Source organism: Acomys russatus, chromosome 10, assembly GCF_903995435.1.
Source record: "Acomys russatus chromosome 10, mAcoRus1.1, whole genome shotgun sequence".
NCBI lineage: Eukaryota > Metazoa > Chordata > Mammalia > Rodentia > Muridae > Acomys > Acomys russatus.
The window spans coordinates 59,052,237-59,069,483 of NC_067146.1; the positions used below are offsets into that span (position 1 = coordinate 59,052,237).

Genomic DNA, 17,247 nt, shown 5'->3' on the forward strand with positions numbered 1-17,247 from the left:
TGTATGCTAGTTTACATTCTCTCAATCAACAGCATAGAAATAGACGTACATATACTAATGTATATATACTAGTCACTATGTATATAACAATGATAAGCATTTTTATGAGTAACTGTCTACATTAATATTAAGTTTGGCACAGTACATATTGGTATCTGTGACTCCAACACATCACCATGTGGATGCTTCATTCCCCTTGCCTCGTCTTCTCTGTTAAGTCCCTCCCAGACCTGCCTTCTGCTGTCTACAATCTACCTGAATGCCAGTCTGAGCATTGTTAACCCTTGCCCTATTGTGTCATCTAGTCCTTAGTCCTATAAATGCTATTTGTTTACAGCATTACTTACTTCAGTAATTTCCCCCCTTCATACCCTTTAAGGAGGCCATTTCAGACATTTATATTACAGTTAGATTCTGTGGTCCAAGGCAGTAACCAATTCAGAGAGCCTCTGGCCTGACTTATTTTTAAAGAAAAGTTTGCAAACATTAAGATATATGCACTGTTTGTACTGTCAACTTTATCGCCTCTAGAGAGCTATGTAATTTGGTTTTCTAATCATGCACTAAGTGTGCATGAAGCAAACAAATTCTTACTTAAAATCCAGACTCTGTGGCTCGATCCTGTGCATACGTGAATTGCCCTCCATCTCACACAGTCTTACTTACATTCTCCAGTTTCAAGAAAAGATGTCTTCATCATTGTGCTTCTTCTATGTGTGACAGGAAGTGGCATCAAGTATGTCAAATCACCACCAGAAGAGTCAATATCAGGAGAGTATGCTCACTATTTTCAATAACAATACCAATTTAGCAACAAACTTCATGGTCAGAGGAAATGAAGATCATGTGTTGTGGAACATGTACTCCCTCATTAAAATGTTCTAGGCTTTATTTCTACAAGAGTAGGTTGTCACATATACAGTGGTACCATGTTATCTTGGCTCGTGGCAGATTACTTACATTGAGCCTGTACTTAAAGGCCACGCCTCTGGTGCGTTCTGGGTGTTGGGAGAAGCAGATGGGTTAAACTCCTTACTGCATTCATGTTCAGAAGAGTACAAAGATATTTTCCATAATTGGTTTCTCCACTCTACCCTTCCCCAGAAAAAGTGGAATTTTATATGATAAACTTGAGCATTTTTATGGAGGTCTTTCTAGAAATTCAAGAAGGAGGGAGAAATCACCCTTCTAAGAGAATATCCTTGTAGGAAAATTGTCCCCCTACACTACAGTATGGCTCAATTTGTACAATTAGAAAGGGAAGCACTGAATACATCTGATACCAGGTCACATGAATAAACTCCAGCAAATAAATCAGTAACAAAGTTACGGCCAGCCGCTCTCACATTCCATTCTGCTCAGAACTCAGGGCTAGGAAAAACTTTATTTTTTAAAGGAATTTATATGGAAGGTCCAAGGGAGGATGCTTGAATCCCACTCAGAAGGGAAAATAGAATAGACATTGGAAGCGGATGAAGAGAGAGAACTGGGCAGGAGAGGGTGTGGGGAAGGGAACAATCAGGGTGGGGATCACATGTAGGGAGACAAGGGGTGGGGTGGAATGGGGAAGTGAGAGAGCTGGAAGAGAAAAGATAAATCAAGGGGGCATCTCTGGGATAAGCTAGAGACCTGTGACAAGGTAGGTTCCTAGGAGGATATGTGGGAGCCTCCAGCTAAGACTCCTAGCATGGAGACTGAAGTGGAAACCTCATAGCCAGTCAGGCTTTCCAGTGGAGGGAAGTCCACAAAATTACTGACTTAAAACTTACCCTGCCTACAAGATGTGCAGGGATAAAGACGGAGCAGAGATTGAGGGAATGGCCAACCAATGACTGGCGCAATCTGAGACCCATTCCATGAAATAGAGCCAACCCCTGACACTATTAATGTAGACGAGAGCCTCGTATATAACTGTCCTCTGAGAGCTCCACCCAGCAGCAGATCAAAACTCAGCAGATGCTCAGACCACAGCCAAACATTAGGTGGGGCTTCTGGAGTCTGTAGAAGAGTGGAAAAGTGGTGGGAAGGCTAAAAGGACCAAGAGAGGACAAGAACTCCACAAGAAAACTAACAGAATCAACTAACCTAGGCCCATGTGGGCTTCAGAGACTGAAACACTAACCAAACAGCAAGCATGCACTGGACTTAGGCCTCTACACATATGCAACATTTGGGCAGCTTGGTCTTCACATAGTTCCCTTAGCAAGTGGAGCAGGGGATGTTTATGACATGGACACTATTGCTTGCTTTTGGGTCACCTTCCTCTAGCTGAGCTGCCTTTGGTACTAGGGGTTAGAACTACCCTTTTCTGAGGAGAAGGGGAGGGGGCAAAGGAAGAAGAAGGTGGGACCAGGAGGAGAGGAAGGAGGGGGCTGTTACAGGGAAGTAAAGTGAATAAATAATTTTTTAAAGAAGAAAATAAAGAGTGAAAAGTAATTTACTTGAGAAAAATTTTACATGTTTCAAAAAGGTGTTTTTCATTGCAACACAATTAATGTAACATCTGGGGTCCTTTTTAAAAACACTAACCATAAAAAAAGGTTTAGAATTTGAAATTTATTTTAGGTAAGTCCCTAGCCCTAACAATACTCATGTTATGGCCTTAATATTTTGTACTATATTATTATCATATAACTTACATATGTTTTATAGAGATAGAAAAGGATATACCAAACAAATAAAAACATAAGGAAAGTTGGAATAGAAATAATATTAGACCTCCAAGTAATTCATAAAATAACATCTACTGTAAAAAGCATTCTACAATGTCATAAATAAATTTTACCAGAAAGTTATAAAAATTGTAAGCATATAAAAACACAACTTGACTGGTATGATGGTACACATCTTTAATCTCAGCACTTGGGAGACGGAGGCAGCAAGATTTCTGTGAGTTTAAGACTACATAGCAAATTGTAGGCCACCCAAAGCTATAAAGTGAGACCTTGCCTCAAAATAAAATAAAACAACTTTAGGTTTGGCATCTGGTATGCATCTTTAATCCCATCACTTAGAAGATAGAAGCAGCTGGAGCTTTGTGAGTTCAAGGTCAGCCTCATCTATATAGTAAGTTCCAGGCCAGCAAAAGCCAACAAACATAAAGAATAACTTCTGAATAATGAATTTGAAATGACAAAATTTAAAGAAATATAAATTAAAATGTTAAATTAAATGGGAAAACTATATTAAAAGCAATCAAAATAGTGGAATAAAGTAGTCATAACATCTCAAATACTAAAATAATATTAATAATAAACAGCGATAACGTCTTAAAAGATGAAAGTGAGAGATTTCACAGCTGTGTTTTAGAAAAACTAAGACACTCTCTCTTTTTTTTATTAATTTGGATTTTTTTCAAATTTTAAATATTTTTTATTTTTTATTAATTTATTCATATTATATCTAAATTGTTATCCTCTTGCTTGTCTCCTCCTGTTCCTCCCTCCATCCTTCTTTCACCCTATTCACCTCCCCTAGGTCTTCCTTGGTGGGGAGGCCTGGTAGCACTCAGAGAAAGGATAGGAAGGCTACTAAGATGAGACTTGATAGGCTGTGACCATATGGTGAGGGAGGAGATCCCCTTCTGTCAAAACTAAGACTTTCTTAGGAGACTGTTTCCCACTACTTTTCTGAGTCAAGAGTCTTTTTTAAACAATCAGCAAAGGCAACCTCAGAAAGAAAACTCAAAGGGCATTGTTGTCCTGGACCACAAAACACAATTCCAAGTCAAAGGTGCTGTGACTATCATATTCTATATGAGATTTTATGATTAACTTTTTATCCTCTGCTTACACTTTTTTGTAAATATGAAAATGTGTTAACAAACTAGACGTTAAGTATGAACTCTACATTTTATCTTTTTGAAATGCATGTAATGTTTACAATTAAATGCTCCTTATACAGCTGTTCAGATTTTATTTTAATTCTCCAAGTTTTCCTCAAGAACACGTTTGTTGACTATGTCCCTTTACATAACCAAACTTTGGAAGGACCAGAAGAACTCGTAGAGATCTTGCTGCCTCCGTCTCCCAAGTGCTGAGATTAAAGATGTGTGCCATCACACCAGACAAGTTGTGTTTTTATATGCGTACAATTTTTATAACTTTCTGATAAAATGTATTTATGACATTGTAGAATGCTTTTCAAAGTAGATGTTATTTTATGAATTACTTGGAGGTCTAGTATTATTTCTATTCCAACTTTCCTTATGTTTTTATTTGTTTGGTATAGCCTTTTCTATCTCTATAAAATATATGTAAGTTATATGATAACAACATAGTATAAGAGGTTTAAGGGCATTTATGCTGATCAGTTCTTTGTCAACTTGACACAAAAGTACCTCCATCAGACAAGCTTGTGGGCAACTCTGCCCTGCATTTTCTTGCCTAATGAGTGATGTGGGAGAGCCCAGCACACAGAGGGCAGTAGTCCTGGCTAGCATAAGAAAAACAAATTGAACAAACGAGAGGAGTGAGACAGTAAACAGTGGTTCTCTGTGGGATCTGCTTTAGTGGCTGCCTTGAATTTTCTGCCCCAATTTCCTTTCATGGTGGACTGAAAACTCTAAGTTTTTGCCCATGGTGAACAGCACAGCAATGGAAAACAAAGTGGTCCAGAATTTTACATAAGCTCTTGATGGAGCTAAAAGTCATGACATTTTGCCCCCACAAAAGTATGAGTGAAGCTACATCTCCTCACACATCAGCCTCCCTACCTGAATATTCCAGAAAGTAGCAAGTAGAGGGTAGAGCTTCAAGAAGATAAAGACATTCCCTCCGATGATAGAATTGTTCGTTAACAAAGAGTGCAAAGCTAAATCTCTTTCCTTTCCTACAATCGGCAGGCTGAGTAGAAGATGCCAAACTATTCAGGTTGTCTGAATGTGGTTCACATGCTTGCAGAGTTGCCTTTGAAGCATCACAGTAGAACATTACAAGTGCAGGGATCCCAGTAGAACACAAACACTAAGATCACAGGAAAGGGAAGCAAAGCTTCTCTACAGCCCAAGATGCTATCAGAAGTCAGAGGCGACCTCTGGGCTTCCCCAGTAAAGACCCTGCACTGATGAGGATGCAGCTCCTAAACCATGCCCAGAACTCCACCAACCTACAAAAACTCACAGCAGGATGAGACTAATAATGGCCTAAGGGCTTGAATAGACTTTTCTCCCTAGAAGGCATGTACATAACCAAAGAATCTGAAGCATGCTTGCATCACTAATCTTCAGAGAGGGGCAAGTCAGCCCCAGCTCACATGGCTGCTGTGAAAAATTAAAAGTGAGAGTAAGTTTTTTTGTGAGGAGTTGAAGAAACTGGAACCCTGGCGTATTTGGTGAAAATGCAGAACACTTTAGCTAGTGTAGAAAGCCATGCATGTTATTAAAATACTTTATAAAGTACTGTGTAACCCAGCAGTCCTACTTTGACATTTATATCCAATTAACTGAAATTGAGGCTTTGAAAGACTGTTAGGCAGAGGGAGATTCCTGTCACATTTGGTGACTGGTGTTTGGTCCTCAGGACCCACAGGGAAGAAAGAAAGAGCTAACTCCTGCAAAATGTCCTCTGGCTTCCACCTGCATGGCATGGCATGCTTTTCTCCCCCCAGTGAAGAATGTACTTTTAAATGTACAAAAAATAAAGAAAATATGCTAACAGTCTCATGCTCATTTAAGATACTAAGACAGGTGAGCTAGCGAGACAGCCTGAGAGTAGATGAACAGATGGCTGGGTAAACAAAAGTAAATGTGGCGGCACATGATTCAGATTTAAAAAACAAAAAACAAAAAACAAAACAAAACAAAAACCCGAGTAAATTCCTCAATGTGCAACAACATGAATGGAAATTATGTTAAATTAGAAAAAATCAAAAAAGATAGTCATGTGAGGATTGACTGTACTTAGAAGGTATGTAAAACAGGAGTATTCACAACATGAAGAGTGGAATGGGGACATCAGGGGCTGTGGAGATGGGACATTTGGGATGCTCGTCAGTGGCCAAGTTTCGGTTAAGCAAGATGGATTCAGTTCTAGAGGCTCGCTGCATAAAACTGTGCACATAGTTACCAATAATACACTGGCAGCTTGAGAATTCATTAAGAGTCTAGATCTCATGTTTGCATGTTTTACCACATGAAATTAAATGCAAAATTTAAATGCTTGGCTTTGGCCTTACTGAAATGTTCTTGAGGGTAGTTAGAGGCTTTGTGGATGGTAATTGAGAAGCTATGGTACAGCTTGCTCTTAACTCCACTTCTTAGTCACATGCATACAGATACCAAGGGTGCGAGCTTTACACTCCAAATGCCGACTTGGTCAGTATACACCAGGGACACGGGCTCACCCCAGACAGTAATGGAATGTAAATGTTAAAGTGAAAATTGCTGAGCTCAGGCTTTCAAGTTCTTTGCTTGGAATTGACATCTGAGTGTAAGAGTCTTATTTTAAGAATCTTACTGTCAGCAAAGCATCCTCACCACCGCAGTGCTAACAGACCGGCCAAAAGAAAGTGCAGTTTTCTGGAAGTAGTTTTAATTCTCTGCAGAGGAAGTTTCCGTGCAAACTGAACGTAGGAGAGGTTGGTTAGAAGTGTGAGTGATGTAGGCTTCCACCAGATACTCACACAACACACACCTTCATGCTTGAGGACAGTGCTCAGGGAAAACAGACTGACTGAAAATGGGTTCAAACTGGAGTGTGGGCCAAAATATGTAAAAATGGAAAACCCAGTGGAAGAACTGTTGTACAGTTTAGTATAATTTTGTATATGCTAAGATTGAAATGTGTTTCACGCATGCAAGGACAAAGCAGTATTAGAATTCAAATAGAATTGTGAAAATACTTTTCTTTGTGGAGAAGAATCAGGGGAGTGGACAGTCAAGTTTTGTGGTACGAGTGGCAGTAATGTAGTTTGTACGCATCTACTACATACACTTCAGCAATTAGAAATGGCTTCGACGTGGGGAGGTCAACAGAGGCAGCAGCAGAGTACGTCTTTATCATTGTTCAAGAAGTAGCTCATTAAACCAGTGACTGACCCAAAAGCCACAAAGTCGGTGCCTAAGTCCTGTCTCTGGCTTTCTCCTTTTACATGCAAGCCAGAAAGTTCGGCCCGGATCAAAGACAGTGGCTGTGTGTGGGCTCCTTAAATCAAGCATGCAAGAATGTACGTGGGAACAAAGGTGCAATAAAGCAGGCAAGAATATCTCCAACCAGCACAGGACGTGTCACCCCAGAAAGTCCTACAGAGGAATGAGTGGCCTAACAAACTTACAACTAGTGAGTTCCGTGGGGAAGGAACTCCCCATGGAAGGAAACCAGGACCAGTCTGTCCAGTGGCTGCTCTGTAACCAATTAAAGGGTTTGACTGGGAGAATGTCTTATTAGCAGCAGGCAGTGGAAGTTAGTCAACTACTCTGATCTCAATTTCTCCAGTTGAGGATAAAGCCTCTAATGCAAAGCTTGGCAGCTATGTAGTGAAAAGCCCCCAAAACAGCTTCTATTTTAAACAGTGATAACAGAAAATAGCTACATACATATGGGCAAGACAGAAGAAACAAAGGCCACCACAGACAGCTGTTCGTGTACTGAACAAGAGCATTAAAGAAGCCTTTATTAACGCATGCTACAGACACTCGCACCAAATATAAGAATTCGAGCAAACTCTATAGAATAACAGGCAGAATCAAATACCAGCCAATTTTATTGTGATAGCATAAGACACAGTGTAAGATGGGAAAATTCTACACAATATGAAGAACTCAGCAATTATTTGTCCACAATGGCTTCTCTTCTGTTTCTTGTCGTCCACACTTATTCATCTTACAGGCAAACAGTCAATATCCAGGACAAGCTACAAGCATGCTAATTTCTCCCTCTTGTGTTCAACTGGCTTCAAAGTATGCTATCCTAGTGAAATTCTGCCTCACGAGTAAGTACTGCTGCTCATAACCGTATGGAGGACAAAGAGATGCACATGTTTCTAACCAGAAGAAGCTCATATATTCCTGGCTCTACTCTATCTTAAACCTTGTGGTCTTTGCCTCATTGTATGATTTTTGTTGTTGTTGTTGTTGTTTCTTTTCATTAAACAAGAACACAATCCTGGCTTCACCTGATTGTGGCTATGAGCATTGAACTACTTTGTTTCAACTGATCAGCACTCAGTGTGAATTTTGTTTTTCCTGCTTTTTCCGAAGAAAACATGGCGAACAACACTGTGCTCATTTTACAAATAAGGAAGTTTAAGTCTCAGAAGTTTAAAAAAAAACCCATGTTTCATTTCTTCCATCTTCTTTCTTTTATTAAGAAGCATAACTTCAGCAGAGAAAAGAAAGCTCAGTGGAATAAAGATAAATTTTTCCTCTTTTTAATTTGGGTGAGCCACGGAGACTTTGAAAGTAGGAGGGGGCTTTGTGTAGGACAAAACAAACAAACAAACAAACAAACAAACAAACAAAAAACCTAAGAACTCTTTCAAATCCTCTGAGACATGAAAAACAGTAGCTCTGCTCTTCCAAGATTTCCATAGCAGAATATGAACAGTCTGTATGTTTTGACAACCAAAATCTCCAAAACTCGGTAGACATCTGCCCACTTCAAGCTTGGCCTCCTGGAATGCCTGCCCACGGCAGTGGCTAAGGAGCTGGCATTTGATACTAAGAACTGCTAAGCTTGCTCTGCACACAGATAGGCTTGAAGCACCAGTTCCCACCACTAATCATTCAGACTTGTACAAAAATGAATCGTTCATGTTGGGACTCAGTAACCTTCTTTCACATTGCTCCCATTATTTCCATATCTGAGCGTTGAGTTTTATGATGATGAAAGGCTGAGGAATTCAACAACCTGTAACTTACAGCTGGGAGGCAGAAATTACAAGCCTTATGTCCCTATGGAGATAGTTAATGCTACTAATTTAAATGGCTTATAAAACACTTGTCATGATAAAACTGCCAGAATGCTATTTCTTTATGTAAGCAAATGTATGTGTGTTTGTTTGTCTCACCTAAATTTCTTAGTATATGAAGAAATTTCAGAAAGTATTAACTGTTCTCAGGTTTAGCCACTGCTGGGCCACATGGAAACCAAGCATTTTACCATAGCAGTGCTGTTAACTGCTTGTAGCCATCTGTGCCTGTTGTCATAACTATGGGAGTGGTTAAGTCATAATCTAGTTATTTCATATACAGAGAATTTTTAATTAATTAATTCATGCATGTATGGGTGTTTTGTCTGCATAATGTCTGTGCACCACAGTCATGCCTGGTGACTTCAGAGGCCTAAAATGGGGTGTCTGTCTAGCACTGTGTCCAGCCAGTGTGATAAAGGCACTCCTATGCTAAGTCCTCCTTGACAATTCAGGGAACGTGTTTTAAAATGCTTCAATCAAACCCTCTGTGCTCCGAGTACTAAGTGCTCGGTTCTGCTTAGTATAGACAGTTTTTCTTGGAAGGAAAATCATGTTAGACTAATGATTAAACACATATCCTTGAATCTTTGTAAGGTTCACCTGAAACAACAGCTTGTATTATCTTGTGCCAGCATGTTTGCTCAGTTGGAAAGGTTATACCAAGAGACAAATACATAAAGAACTGCATATTGCTTATTTCCAAATCATGACAATTTGAATGGATACTTATCATAGGTAGTATTTGTGAGAAGGTGGAGAGAGAAAGGGGAGAGGGATAAAAAATAAAGAAAGAGAAGGGAGGGAGGAGGGAGGGAGGGAGGGAGGGAGGGAGGGAAGGACTATGATTTGAGACTGCTGCTTAAATAGCCCAGATTTATGCCAAGGCCAACCTGAAAGGCCACTTACATTTTGGTCTTGTTTTCTAGACTACACCATCTGCACCCATCACCCTCCATCAGCTTTGATCTCTGCTAACCCCCACTGATTTACACTTTTGTGTTCACTCAAAAGTCATAACCATACCTGATCTCTTGGGGCAAGGATCTCTCTGTTTTGCCCTATATGTCTGCCGCTGGCTTAATCTCAGACTACATTTCTAACAATGTTCAGGAACACCACTTTCCTGAAAGTTCTCTCGGGCAGCTTAGGGAGTAGTGGCTACGTTCCAGTAGCATCCTTGTCCATAATTGCCTTTTGATGTATCCCTCTGACTGTGAAAACATGGTACCACAGGATAATATAAACCTCCTTGGATCTGAGCAGGACCCAGGGTCCTTTCTCACACCAAAGCTGGCCCCTTCCTGTCGTCTCTACTGAGACCTACAGAGGGATGATGAAGCAGTCGCAGCATGCCCAGGACTCAACTCTTCAACCTTACGACAATTCTTTCTCTAGACAGTGCATCGGCAACCTTCCTTTCCTTTTTGCAAGTGAGAAGAACATTATAAAACTATCTATGAGAGCAATATGGTCTGGCTCTGAAAGGTTGTTCTAAATTTTGTTTACTAAAATATTTCTCATGGTTGGAAAGGAAAGGAGTAAACAGAAGTTAACCCAGTCCTGTCTAGACATGTTTGGGCAAAGTGTCTGTCAGCAGGATAGAATTTTAATAGAGATTAGTGATTTGGGTCAGAATTTCCAGTGTGAGTTGCATGTAGGACAGCATAAAATATCTTAATAAAACCTGATTGTATTACAACTTTCACGTCTCATCTCTTGGGCCTCTCTGAGAAGGATACTAGACAAAGCTGCTCTACTTTTTGGTCTGTTCTTCTCTCTTGTACTTCCCATTTTCAAACCAACAACAAAAGCCCAGATATCACACGACAGTGTATTTTTCTGGCCAAAGCTCCCTTGGGGAAAATCAATGTTGAATGTGCCCCAATGCCTCTCAGGCTACCCAGAAAACTACAGCTAGATGACTCCTGACATGTGCATGTAGTCACTTCTGCTTGGTCTCGGGCAGAGAAGCGGAAGGCAGGTTCCCAGTTGATTTAATTCTCAGATCAAATTGGGAAAGGAAGGGACCATGGTGAAGCTCCAGATGAGCTTGTTCCAGTCAGCCAGTAAGCTTTGTTCTGGTTTGCTCTTCAGCCAGCTGGTCTGTAGAAATAAATTGCTCAAGCTGTTGTCCATTTCCTAAAGTGAACTCATGCTTAAAACCAAGTCCTGGGAATGAATGCAGGAATCTGGGAGACCTCAGTTTTCTCACTGGAAGATGGGGTGGCTATGCTAAATGATCCGTGAAAGTGGTGGTACAGTGTTGGAAGGGAGTTAAGAAACCTGGGCTGGTGTCTGGGGTAGATCTCAGTCTCCTCGCTGTAAGAGGAACGGCAGTGCCAGCTGATCTACAGGAGAAGCTGGTAATGTACTGGAAAGGGTTCTGGATTAACCTCCACCAAATCACTAAATTGTAAGCTGTGTGATTTCATTGAGTATACCCACCCTTAGCCCCCCTACCCCCCCGCAAAAGCCACCAACAAATATTAAGTTATGAGGTTGTTTTGATGGCTGCACTACCAGAGGACCCAGGTTCAATTCCCCAAATCCTCATGTCAGTTCATAGCCATCTGTCACTCCAGTTCCAAGGGATCCAATGTTTTCTTCTGTCTTCTGCAAACAAAAGGGACATACATGCATATAGAATGCCCATTCACATATGATAACCTGGTTTTAAACTTTTTTAAAGACGCGTTAAGTGTTGCTCAAATTCTAAAATTCATCCGTTTAAACTGAGCTCTCATAATCCCATTTGACATGGAAATTATAACTGCTCCAGATGTGATTTGGGAAACAAAAATCAAGAATGCATATGGCTGTAGTCTTTGAATGCATGTTTTAAAACTAATTCAGAGGCTGGAGAGATGGCTCAGCGGTTAATAGCACTGGCTGCTCTTCCAGAGGACTGAGGGTCAGTTCCCAACACCCACATGGTGGCTGTACCCACAGTTTTATGGGGTTCACAGCCAATTCAGGCCCTCATTGGCACCAGGCACAGACTTGATGCACAGATATACATGCAGGCAAACCACCCATAGTTACATATCCATATACTAATTACAAATTAATAAAATATTCTGCTATAGAATCTGTTTTTATAGATTCTTTATAATTTTAGACTCCAAAGTCTACGTCTTACCATTAATAAATAAACTAAGGACCTTTCAGTCTTAACTTTGTGTATGCAAACATACATTAGAAATACTTTGTCTCCAATTTTTTTCTTACAACTCTGAAGTGATAAGTTATAGATACATGTTCTTAAGCAACTTAGAAATAATTGACACTAACAGACTATTTTTTTTTAAAAAATAAACTAACCCACAAATGACTTCTTTTCAATCAAAAATTGGTGAATTGTATTTGGAAAGGAATTTGAAGTAAACATGGTAGCCTGCTTAACTATTTCAACTAATGCCATTTGTTTGTTTGTTTGTTTTTCTAGACAGAGTCTCACCTTGTAGCCCTTTGTTGACCTGGAACTTCTCAAACAGAGCAAGCTGACTGCAGACTCAGAGTTCTGCTTGCCTCTGTCTACTGGGGGTTGGGATTAAAGGCGTGTATGATCACACTTGGGCTAAACTTTACTATTTTTGTTTCTCTTTTAAATGTATTCTGTTCTTTCTCTGTCATTGTACTTGAAAAATAAAGATAGTGTGCTAATTATCTCAAAATCTTTGCTTCTCAGTTATCTGCCTACATGTGGCTTTGGGAAGCATGCCCCTCAATGCCTATTGTTTACTCAGGGGTTAGCATAGGCCCGGTTCGCTTTCACTTTAGCAAGCCTGAAGTTCTTTTCATAATGTGAAAATGTCCTTCTATCTTGTTCCTAATTTACCTGGATACTCTTGAAATTTTTGCACGTTGCTGAATAGTAGGGCAGAATTGTCATGGGTATCCCCTTTGTTATGAGCGGTAGAAGTTTCACTCTTTGTCTCATTTTCCTTAGTTATAAAAGGCAAATGTTTTCTAGGACTATGAGAGGATTCTTGTATTTGTTCAGAGTATGAAGAAATCACTACCTCTCCTAGTGGAAAACTCAAAGCTTGGTTAGATTACCTCAGCCTTGCCTCCAGCTCCCAGGTGTTAGGCAGTATCCAAGAGCCCAGACCTTCAAAGCAGCAGTAAAGGTGTCACTATATTCCCACTTACAAGTCAATCAGCAACAACAGGAAGCTTTTTCTCCCCTGCTTATAGCTGAATATAATTTACCTGGTGTTGTCAGTCTCGCCTTTTCTTGCATTTGTTTAAATAACATATTGGATATATAGCCTTTAGCTTTTAAATTATTATTTCAGGTGTCATTCCTGCTTTGCATGGATGGATCGGTTTTGCTGAAAAATTGATGCAGAGGAGCTAGAGGGTGTGTCATAATGGTTGTATTTTCTCTTAAGGTAAGTAGCGCACATGTCATAGGGCCAAGAGTGTTCCATCTCAGCCACAGGACTCCCATATTCCACAGCAATGCTGATGATGAACTTTCACCAACAAGGCTGTGCCGGCATGCACAGGACAAAGAAAAGAATTGTTCCTGTCGCCACGGTAGTCACAGAACATAAGGACTTGGGGTTGGAGTTTTGCAAATGGAAGTTTCCTGTGACAGAAGGTATCTAACCGTGTCATTGAGTCCACATCTACTACCACCTAGACTTTATAAATAGGAAAGGGGAATGGCAGCCAGTGACAGAGTCTCCTAAAGTCATGTTTATCTAGATGATTAAAAGCTGCAGGTACTTCTGAGTCTTGCTCTTGTGGTCGCATGAAGTCTTGGGATTTTCCTATAGAGGATAAAACTGGCCTCACACTGCCCTGGTAAAGGCGACAGATGTTATCTGCTAGGCTTGTATCTTACACTGAAGTTACCTTTAAAAGCAGATGAAAACTCAAAGTTAACGGTACTTTGTGAATGCTGTAAGCAGCAGATATGCAGGTTGTGGTGTGCCTGACAAAAGTCCTAATTAATATGTCCTCAGTTGCTTCAGGTGGTGGTCAAAAAGATTTGCCACATTTAGGCAAATAGAAAATACTTATACTGTTTCAATGTTTCCAATTAAAATAAATGTTTAAAATGATGGTTTACCTGGTTGACAGTATTTGGATTGTCTTTTTCTCAAACAAGCCAATTTTGGTTCTTAGGCTCCCACAAAGAATGGTTCCCACTTGGTAACCAAATCTGCATTTGAATACCTGGCTTGTACCAGTAAATGTCAAGAGAGGAAACATTCCCTCCTAGCTACTAAATAAGACTAAATTTTTGTGCCAAATTACAGGAAAGCACAGTCTTAAGGTCAGATAAGAAATTAAATATACCATGGTACTGCTTTGGAAAATGAACAGTATAATAATCTAATATTCTTAAATTTATGTACATGAATATAATGTATATCAACTTTTTACATGAGATACATACAGCATTTAAACATTTTACTGAACAAATAAGAATTTACAACGACAATATTACTGCTTGAAAGGGTGATGTGATCTTAGATTAGATCTATACTTTTAACAGAGAAGAAATTTTAATAGCTTACAATAATAGAAACATCAACATTTAAAACAGACTTTATAAAATAATTTATATTTATATACTTCCCCTAACATCTATAGAGAGGAATGATTTGCATTTGTGAATGTGTGCAACGAATGGCATATTTTAAAATTTCAGGTAATAAAATAATTTAAAAGCAGTTCATGCAATAGTCAAAACGAAGGGTGGTATCCATCAAGATACTCCCTTCCTTTGACATCAACCAGCATCAGACAGATGGACCCTAAGTACCATAGCTGTGTGTGAGTATACGTCTCCAGGCTACGTTAGACAGACATTAATGTACACGTGTTGGGATACTTTCTTTCAAGCACAGGTCACAACTTATGTTTGCCGTAAGAGTAGTCGGTTTACAGGCAAGGTGTCTCTCCTGGAGTTCTACACATCTTTGCTTAAGGTAACTAACAGATCTTTCTTGTTTTCACAACTTTACTCTGATACTTCACAGAGTGTCCCCCATGTCCTACGACATAAACATCCAGCAGGTAGGACTTGCCAGGCTGCAGATCTTTGATTGTTTCTGTGGTCACTGCTTTCTTCGGGTTTTGGCTGTGAAAGTATTTGCAAAGGATCTTCTCTGACTTCTCCCTGGTGTCTGGTCCTAGGCACTGGTTTCGCTCCCTTCTCTTCTGCTCTTCACTGTAGTTACCGTCCACTTCTTTTCTGTAGATACAAAACTTTCTCCTTTCTTGGGTGCCCAGCCAAGCCACGGTGACTGAAGAGCAGGTGCGTAGCTTGTCGAAGGCTTTGATTCTTGTGTCTTTGGGGAGGGAGGGGAACGCCTGCTTACTGGGCCTGGTGGTGGCCAGTATTTTCAACATTGATGCTCCCTTCTTGTTGCCTTTCAGTCGGATGAGGTATTTCGCTTTGGGTTTCCCTCTTACCTGGAACTGCCGAATGCCCTCCACACTCTGTGACAGAAGCAGCTTCCCGTCTCTTCTTACTTGCACTTGGACAGTGTCCAGACAAGAGTGAATGAAGAAGGTAACCTTTTGGTGAGAGGAGACTGGAGCAAACCGCAGAAACTTCCTCCCCTTCCTTTTAACAAACACGTCTGTGATCCTTCCGTCTTTGAGCTCCACTGTCTTCTGTTTCGCTTCCTTTTTGGTCCTGGCAAAGGCACCGACGTAAGCCGTGCTCATGTTGCTGTTGGTATTGACCATGAAGACATCAAAGTAGTACTGAGTGTCGGGCTTCAGGTCAGAGACGGTGAAGATGTTTTTGTTTCCTATGCAGATTTTCTGAATGTCAACCTTGGGCCTCCAGTAGTTATGGCGCCCCAGTTTGGGAGAAGGCTTTGCCAGGAAGCTGCGATCTTTACCCAAGTTCTCTGCCGGAAATCCAAAATGGGCAAAGTCAAAGGGGTTAAAGTCCAGGCCAGGTTTGGGTGCCGTCATGAAGGCATCATCTGGACTCAGCTTGGTTTCCACTGCACAGAGGCTTTTGAAATTGTGCTCCTTATTGATGACCACGCAGTACTCTATGGGTTGTTTCAACAGAGAGGCTGTGGGGCTCAGCTTCCAGGCTAACGTGACAGTGGTACGTCCGAGGGAGGTCACATCAACCCTGGGGTCATATGGTAAGTCAGGGTATGGCTGATCAGATTCTGGAGTGGTGGTGGCATATATTTTGAAATGTGTGTCTTTCTCTGTTGAAAGAAGCTCCAACTGATACAAACCCGATGGGGAGCTTGAAGATAGAAAATACTCGACATCATTGCCCTTGTAGGAGAACAGTTCTGTGCCCTGCACATCAGTCATCTGCTGCCTCTGCTGGTCAAGTGGTTCGGGGTCACCTGGAGCAAAAGGGGGGAAACATATACTACATGTTACTTTGGCGTGCCAGTCTTTCTTTGTGTTTTCAAACATCTTATCTTCATGTCAAAAAGACATGGCGTATTTCTAAGACAATGACTCCACAATTATGGGAAGACCAAAACCATCATGTCCGCTAATGTCAGAGATCCTGCACAGTAAGTCTTCCTACTTCCCCATGGGCTCTTCCAAGATTGGTCAAGTTCTACAACCCACAGGCATCCCTCTCAAAGGAGCAGCTGACAGGCCATTGTGTTAAAGCTAAGATGCCCTCAGAAGGGGCTACAGCTGTGTTTCACTCATTATCTGCATTTGCTTTCCACCCTCTCCATCTTCTTCAGGTGACTAACCCTTTTCTCCTACTGACTTGCTTTTCACCCTGGCCTTTAAACAGCGCTAAATGTCTCTCTATTTGCTTGCATGAAACCTTTATTCCCCAGATATGAGATGGTCTTAACCTTGGCTGAGCCTCAAAAATGACCTCTCTAGAGCTTTTAGTAGCCTGCAACGGTTCAGCCAGAATGTCTGAGGCTGAAATCAAGCGCCTGCGGTTGTAGACGCTGCAGATATGCAGACAGGCTTGCAGAGAGCAGACACAGGGGCCAGCAAACCACTCGCTCCTCACTCCCATTTGCCTGTTTTGCTTTAGCCACGCTTAGTGTCATCTCATGACATCTCTCCACTTCAGGCTCCAGCTTCCGGAGGAGCTGGGTTGTTTCCCTTACTTGCAGAAGGCTGTGTGTTTCAGTAGGCTTCAGAGCTCTGAGGCCAGACAGATCCTGCCGCTTACCTGATCCATCTGCACTGGCCTCCTCACGCAGCTCCTGGAGGCTCAGCTTCCACTCCAAAGGCGCGTCACAAGGTGTCACTGTGACCGACATTGGGGTGTTATCTTCCTCAACCATGAAGAAATACCTACGGGAAAGTTCAGACTCTGTGATGATTCTAATAATGATAATCATCAAGACTTACCAG

General features: G+C 41.0%; 1 protein-coding gene across 2 annotated transcripts in view; it reads right to left on the minus strand.

Moving 5' to 3' along the window:
• Positions 1-14,795: 14,795 nt before the first annotated feature.
• Ndnf (neuron derived neurotrophic factor) overlaps positions 14,796-17,247 on the minus strand; it is a 34,628-nt gene continuing 32,176 nt past the window's right edge. For both annotated transcript variants that reach the window (XM_051152245.1, XM_051152246.1), the window contains exons 3-4: positions 17,063-17,187; positions 14,796-16,253 (exon numbers count right to left, since the gene is read on the minus strand). In XM_051152245.1, coding sequence (XP_051008202.1) covers positions 14,860-16,253; positions 17,063-17,187 — 1,519 coding nt within the window. In that variant the 3' untranslated portion in view covers positions 14,796-14,859. The remainder of the gene's footprint in view (positions 16,254-17,062; positions 17,188-17,247) is intronic.